Source organism: Amphiura filiformis, chromosome 12 (assembly GCF_039555335.1).
Source record: "Amphiura filiformis chromosome 12, Afil_fr2py, whole genome shotgun sequence".
Lineage (NCBI taxonomy): Eukaryota > Metazoa > Echinodermata > Ophiuroidea > Amphilepidida > Amphiuridae > Amphiura > Amphiura filiformis.
In genome coordinates this window covers 67541249-67549015 of record NC_092639.1, presented here as the reverse complement: position 1 = coordinate 67549015, position 7767 = coordinate 67541249, and the positions used below count along the sequence as shown (strand labels likewise).

At 41.9% G+C, this 7767-nt stretch overlaps 1 protein-coding gene across 1 annotated transcript; it reads right to left on the bottom strand.

The window, feature by feature from the left end:
- Positions 1 to 613: 613 nt before the first annotated feature.
- LOC140167047 (uncharacterized) lies at positions 614 to 2604 on the bottom strand. The gene has a single exon (XM_072190526.1). The coding sequence runs from the start codon at positions 2129 to 2131 to the stop codon at positions 614 to 616; it is 1518 nt and encodes a 505-aa protein (XP_072046627.1). The 5' UTR covers positions 2132 to 2604.
- Between the last annotated feature and the right edge of the window lie 5163 nt (positions 2605 to 7767).

Sequence of the window (7767 nt, the reverse complement as noted above, 5' to 3'; positions counted from 1 at the left end):
ATTTTTGCGGATGACCAGATTTTATGACATGTACATCCAGCAGATGACCAGATTTTCCCCCAGAAACTGAACACTGATGACAAGTTTCTTAAAAGTCTCATTGTTTTAATAAAGAATTCCACAAAGTCCACTGATCATCAGTTCCCCTAGTGTTAAATTGATCTACAACATCAGTAGATTGTGTCCTGCTGCTGTGCTCATTAAGCTGGTGGTGGTGGATCTTGAGGTGAGTTATCTTGAGGTGAGTTATCTTCAGGCAAGTTATCTTCAGGTGAGTTATCTTGAGGCAAGTTATCTTGAGGTGAGTTATCTTGAGGCACATTATCTGGAGGAGAGTTATCTTGAGGAGAGTTATCTTGAGGCAAGTTATCTGGAGGTGAGCTATCTTGAGGCAAGTTATCTGGAGGTGAGCTATCTTGAGGCAAGTTATCTGGAGGAGAGTTATCTTGAGGCAAGTTATCTTGAGGTGAGTTATCTTGAGGTGAGTTATCTTGAGGCAAGTTATCTTGAGGTGAGTTATCTTGAGGCAAGTTATCTTGAGGTGAGTTATCTTGAGGCAAGTTATCTGGAGGAGAGTTATCTTGAGGCAAGTTATCTGGAGGAGAGCAGGCAGTTATCTGGAGGAGTTATCTGGAGGCAAGTTATCTGGAGGAGAGTTATCTTGAGGCAAGTTATCTGGAGGAGAGTTATCTTGTGGTGAGTTATCTTGAGGCACATTATCTGGAGGAGAGTTATCTTGAGGCACATTATCTGGAGGAGAGTTATCTTGTGGTGAGTTATCTTGAGGCACATTATCTGGAGGAGAGTTATCTTGAGGCACATTATCTGGAGGAGAGTTATCTTGAGGTGAGTTATCTTCTGGCAAGTTATCTTCAGGCAAGTTATCTTCAGGCAAGTTATCTTGAGAGTTATCTGGAGGAGAGTTATCTTGAGGCGAGTTATTATGAGCTCCCCCAGAGCCAACTTGATCTACATGAGAGGGTTGCGTCATGCTGCTGTGCTCATTGACAACAGGTGAGTTACCTTGTGGTGAGTTATCTTGTGGTGAGTTACTCTGGTGATCGTGGTGTGAGTTACTGTGATGCAAGTCACAGTCATGAGCATGATGCGAGTTACTGTGATGAGCATGATGCGAGTTACTGTGATGAGCATGATGCGAGTTACTGTGATGAGCATGATGCGAGTTATCATGATGAGCATGATGCGAGTTATCATGATGCGAGTTATCATGATGCGAGTTATCATGATGAGCAGCTGGTTTACCACTGTTCTCATTGACAGTCTGTGGCGAGTTACTGTGATGAGCCTGAGATGAGTCACTGTGATGAGGATCTGGCACACCACTGTGCCCATTGACAACATGTGAGTTATTGTGAGCAGAGTTACTGTGATGATTCCTGGATCCATGTTCTACATTTAGGCTTTCTTGTGCTGTTGGCATAGCTTGTGCAGTGTTAGCAGCATGTGGCCAGCTTTGGTACACTTTGCGGTTGAAGAGATGCTGAATGTACCTGTAGTTATTGGTCAACCTACGATATGTTTGTTTCGTATTAGTAGTAGTATTATGACTTGCATCGACAGAATCTTGGGCAGACCCCTTTTTATGATGTGAATGTTCTAATGTCAGTGGATCAGTGTCATGATGACCTTTATCATGAGAATCTGCACCAGACAAGTCCGATAAGCGACGGAATTGTCCAATCTGGTGACGAGATAATTCAATTGGTTTCTCAAAGACAGTCCATACAACACTCTCATGGCAACCAGGGGTGGTTAGGGAACCCCTGTAACGATAAAATCGTGTCAAATCATCAGGTAAAAGTGACATTAAGGAAAAGGGTCTGTCGAATGTATGTGGATCGTGGGTGTGTCGAATTCTATGTACTTCCCTAATTACAGGCTCCCAGGCAGGATTATAGCGACCTAGTTTGACAAAAACACCAAGAACCGCTAGACCATCTTTTGCTTCAACAGCTTGAGGAATGCTTGGATAGTTGATAAAGTCATAATGAACGATATGCATCTCTGCAGCATAATGCGCGCCATTCATAGTGTGCTCAGACCCTCGAGAGCGTTGCTCCCCAGTGCATATGAAATTGTAGTGCTTTGTACGCACTCGGTAACCCACCATTGCCTATTATATAGAGGCCATTTAGATTTACCTGAACGGTGTGTCCATTGTTCAAAATACTCATAGGATGCATAGTGAAATTTGCCGCATGGTATCCAATCATCGCAAACGGTTGAAAACTTTGGTATTCAGTCTGCTCAGTGACAATGTCAATAGGAGACTGCTTATGCCCATGACATTTGGTTGCTCCAAGTTTAAACCAGTTCCTGGGACCATCTTCACCATGGTAACTCCAATGTGGTATTTTAGCATAGGTTGACCGAGGTACATCACATAAAATTGTGAAGACGAATAACATTAAAATAGCTGCATTCATGATGAATCCTTTGGCTAACAATGCAAAGTAAGAGATAAGTCCATGAAATGGTAAAGAAAGTTTTTGTATATGGTAGCCAAGATGAAAACAAACTTGGTTGTCTTGGAGTAGATGAAGCTGGCCACAGATCACAAGTCACCTCCGACTCCTGCCATGAGTGAACCTTCTTCACAGAATAATTCTGATTCTTGAACAGTTTTATATGAAAATGTTTGCGTGACTTGTTAACTATATGACTGTATAAGCTTTCGTCACTCATGGATGAATATACACCCCAATAGGATATTCAGATGCTACCAATTAATTACTCATTGCTTTTTATTCTCAATAATTTTCTTGTTGAATTCGAGTCATGGGGTTGCCATGACCATGAAGTTTTAAACATAAATGACTGATAAAGGCTGTCATAGCCCACATGGGACTACTGTAAAACATGAAATAATTTGTGAGTATGAACATTATGTGAATTCGGTAACTGACATGGATTCACAAAATTGTAATTTGCTCCCAAATATTTCTTTTCCCAAAAGGATGCTTAGAAAATGTATAAACATGGTGATGGTTACCATGGTTACATGCGACAAGAATGATGGTTATTTTGAAATCACAAAACTTATTTTGCCACAAAAATATTGTGCCTTACCGTACATGTATGAATGTATACAAGAATCATGAATTAGAGTCACCTGGTAGCAACAGACATCTTTAAGGATCTGTGGTAGGAGTCAACTACAAGTGTGAAAGATATAAGCTGCAGATAAATGCTGTCATAACCACGTGGGACTACGCAGTGTGTCCCACACAATCAACACTTTGGATTGAGGACCAGGCTTTGAAAAGAAAGTTTTAAAGGCACTCATTTTCAAGGCCAGTTAGCAAACTAGGCATGTAGGCCACTGTATCCGCCTTTATTAGCTTTTATTTAATAGAAGTATAGCACAAGGTGAAAACAATGTATTGCCCTGCACTGCAAGTGGGCTGCACTCAACACCTGTCGTGTCCATGTATGTGTGCAATCATGGATTGAATACAATCCTGCTCTTTTCAAAGACACTATTCAGTACAGGTGCGAGTGTGATGTGAAATTTCCATTACGATCCAGGTCTTTATGTCTATTCTTTGATCATTATTGGAGCGATGCAGAATTACACCAAGGTCAAGCTAAGGGCACCAGAGGTCATAGCCTTGTTGACTCTCTGGGGCACCAAGATCAAGCTAAGGGCACCTAAGATCATGGCCTTGTTGGCTCCCTGGGGCACCAAGGTCAAGCTAAGGGCACCTAAGATCATGGCCTTGTTGGCTCCCTGAGGCACCAAGGTCAAGCTAAGGGCACCAGAGGTCATAGCCTTGTTGGCTCCCTGGGGCACCAAGATCAAGCTAAGGGCACCCGAGGTCATGGCCTTGGTGGCTTCCTGGGGCACCAAGGTCAAGCTAAGGGCACATGAGGTCATGGCCTTGGTGGCTCCCTGGGGCACCAAGGTCAAGCTAAGGGCACCTAAGGTCATGGCCTTGTTGGCTCCCTGGGGCACCAAGGTCAAGCTAAGGGCACCAGAGGTCATAGCCTTGTTGGCTCCCTGGGGCACCAAGATCAAGCTAAGGGCACCCGAGGTCATGGCCTTGGTGGCTTCCTGGGGCACCAAGGTCAAGCTAAGGGCACATGAGGTCATGGCCTTGGTGGCTCCCTGGGGCACCAAGATCAAGGTAATGGCACCAGAGGTCATGGCCTTGGTGGCTCCTGGGGCACCAAGATCAAGCTAATGGCACCAGAGGTCGTGGCGTTGGTGGCATCTGGGGCACCAAGGTCAAGCTAAGCGCACCTGAGATCATGGCCTTGGTGGCTTCCTGGGGCACCAAGGTCAAGCTAAGGGCCCCTGAGGTCATGGCCTTGGTGGCTCCTTGGGGCACCAAGATCACCCTGGGCCTCAAGGAAGAACAGATGATTAATTGTGTTTTCAACTGATTGAGTGTCCCAGGTTAAAGAAGAAATAAAACAATAAGGTCATGGCCTTGGTGGCTCCTTGGGGCACCAAGATCACCCTGGGCCTCAAGGAAGAACAGATGATTAATTGTGTTTTCAACTGATTGAGTGTCCCAGGTTAAAGAAGAAATAAAACAAACAAAAGATCAAGCTATTGGCCCCCGAGGTCATGGCCTTGGTGGCTCCCTGGGGCACCAAGATCAAGCTAATGGCACCAGAGGTCATGGCCTTGGTAGCTTCCTGGGGCAAAATGTCAAGCATTAGGGCACCTGAGGTCATGGCCTTGGTGGCTCCCTGGGGTACCAAGATCAAGGTAAGGGCACCAGAGGTCATGGCCTTGGAGGCTCCCTGGGGTACCAAGGTCAAGCTAAGCACACCCAAGGTCGTGGCCTTGGTGGCTCCCTGAATTTTGAGGCCTGTAAATGAGGACCATTATCCCCCAAACTTTAGGCCCACCTTTGGTGTATGTTATGCATATCACACGGTCAAATTTTATCAACATATGCTCTAAATTGGCTGAAAAAATTACAAAGAAACGGGGTAGGCGGTGGCTACAAAGTTTTACAATCTTTGAAAGAGGGAGTCGCAAGTTTAAGGTTTTACAGAGGCAAGGTCAAAAAGTTTGTGATCTCAATTGAGACATTGATACAAAACAAATTTAACATTATCATATAAACAAGTATTTCTGCACACTCCCTAATTAGAGGAGTGTTAAATTAGGTTGAATAACAGTTATGCTCAATTCCTGCCAATGAAGTTTTGTTCAAAAAATGGAACTCTGTACATTTGGGATGCACCATTTGATATTTAATGGGAGGGGCTGGCATGGAGTTAGGGTCAGGCAGAATTTATTGTTTGCCGCTGTGAAAGGCAGTTTTGTTTTTGTTTTTCGCTGCCTTTAGGGCAAATTTATTTTTTCGCTGCCGCAAAGTTGACTTTTTTTTTCAATTTCAATGTATACCTTATAGAGTTGGGTACAGAAAAAATTTTTGTTCCTCATCAGTGAGGCAAAGTTTTTTTTCATCACACTAGTGGGCAAAGGTCTTTTTTTTCTGTCACTAGTGGGTGAAGTTTTTTTCTCAAAAAAACTCCCCAGTCCCCCTCCCCAATAATATCTAATGGTGCGTCCCTTAAGGTTTTGATCCCTAACAAACTCTGATTCATTTTCACAGCACACCTGCAGCCATGGGTTGAGAAATAAGAACTTTCATCATGCTTAAGGCTCACAATTGCTTACAAAACATGAATGTTCTTACAAGGAGTTATATGCACCTGTCCAGGTCAGAGGTCAAACACAAACAATGCTCTACTTTTTATTCCAAATACAACTTGGCAGCCGCCAATGCGCTATTTCATTTGAATTCATACACCCCCATGGAAAAACCTTACTCTCCAAGAAGTGTGAATTTCAAATGGAGTTGTCCATTCAGGTAATCCCACTTGAAATTCACACTCCCTGTATGGAAGATTAAGATCATGTCTTCGATAGGGGGTGCATGGATTTCAAACAGAACTGTTCCAATCAATTGAAGCTGCTCAAATAACTTCATCTCTTCACAGTTAAGTTCAACATTATGGATTTCAAAGAAGATATCTAACGCTTCCCACAATGCATTTCTCCCATTTTAATTTCCTGTACTGATTTGCTATCTAGTGTAACATGGGTCGATAGTGACAAAATGTACCTCAATGAACAGAGCACATCCAGATCTTGCAACATATATTTATTTCTTGACTATCGACTCATGTTTAACCATTTTATTTTCAAATTGAAAACAGAGGGAGCCTGTACAAAGTATTAGGAGTGTCATTTGATGCAATGATGTGAATTATGGTGTTGCAAAGGTTTCTGGGAAGCGTAAGATATCTGATGCATTTGTATTCTAAGTAACCAGCACATACCCAGTGCATGGGGCAAACTTTCATCTAGACTAGACTACTTTGCAGTCCTTTTTGATCAACAATTCACCACTTTGCCCTTCTACAACACACAACACATCCCCAGTGATCCCACAATGCCCAATGCCATTGTGAGGCATAACATTTGTTCTGATCAGAGTGGTTCTCTTTCTAAAAGTTTATTTTGAGACAAATTCATATTGGAATATAAACTTCAAAAATGGCCTATGAAGTAGACTAATGTAGTATGTGTTCAACCACCACCAACTGGTCCCATTAGTGACCACTCCCATGAGGGGGGGGTGGGAGGGGGGGCACTCACAAAAAATTAGTAACAGGGATGTACAGCCACATTGACCCCCATTTTTCAACTCTCTCTCACTGAATTACACCCCTGTTCTGTTTTTACTCAAGTTACTGTCAGTAAAAGACCCCTAAACTAAAAAGTGCCCTCCTGTTAAACTCCCAACAGCAAATACGGGCACAGACCCTTAATTCTTGAAGATTTTCAGGGCAGGAAGTTCTCTATATTTTGTAGGCACAGGAGTGCCATTAGGCAAATCTTAAAAGTATATGGTGTGTGATGGTGTATGTATAAGCAGGCTTGGGTAGAAACTAAAAACTCATATTAGTTAAACATTGAAAAGTAATACAGAAAGACAACTTTTAATGAACATTTTTTTACATATTTTTATATCATCAAGTCCTTAAAATTAAAATATTTTGAGCTTTATATGACACATTTCAGTTTGGTTAAGTCACAGGCTTTTACAAGGCCTATGGTTAAGTGCACTTTTATAATTAAAAGGTCTTGTCTTAATTCAAATGCAATTTAATATTTCCTCTTTTTAAACGAAGACAGGTGTAAGAAATCTTACAAGTAAATGGTTGTTAGTAACCTGCAAGGAGCTTGTTCACATGGGTGATACATATACACCCCAAATCCCTAGCTGTAACACTTTAGGCATTTAGCCAAATTATTATTAATATCTACATGTAGTACCTTTCCAGAAAAAAGTTTCATATTTTGAAACATAATTATTCTCCTACACACCACAAATCCAAAACACCCTCTCTTTGGCTTACAAGTTATCACACTTTCAATTTGTATCTAAACACATCCGAAATGTCTAATGTGTTTAAAAAGTGTTACAGCTCTGCTGTTTAGCTAAACGACATGTTTAGATACCACACATCAACCTGTATTCAATCTAAGCTAAACACCACTGTTTAGCTTGTGTTTAGATTATATACAGGTTGATGTTTGATATCTACGAGGGGGTATCAAAAGGTTTTAAAAATCGCCCAGAAGTGAAAGAGCTATATCAATGAAATTTTGTCAGTGCAATCACTGGTCCTTATGTACAATATGGTGCAAAAATGGTCTCATAAGTATGTTTACTTTTTTTTACAGGAGCTAGATGTCACTACCTGTCTATGTAA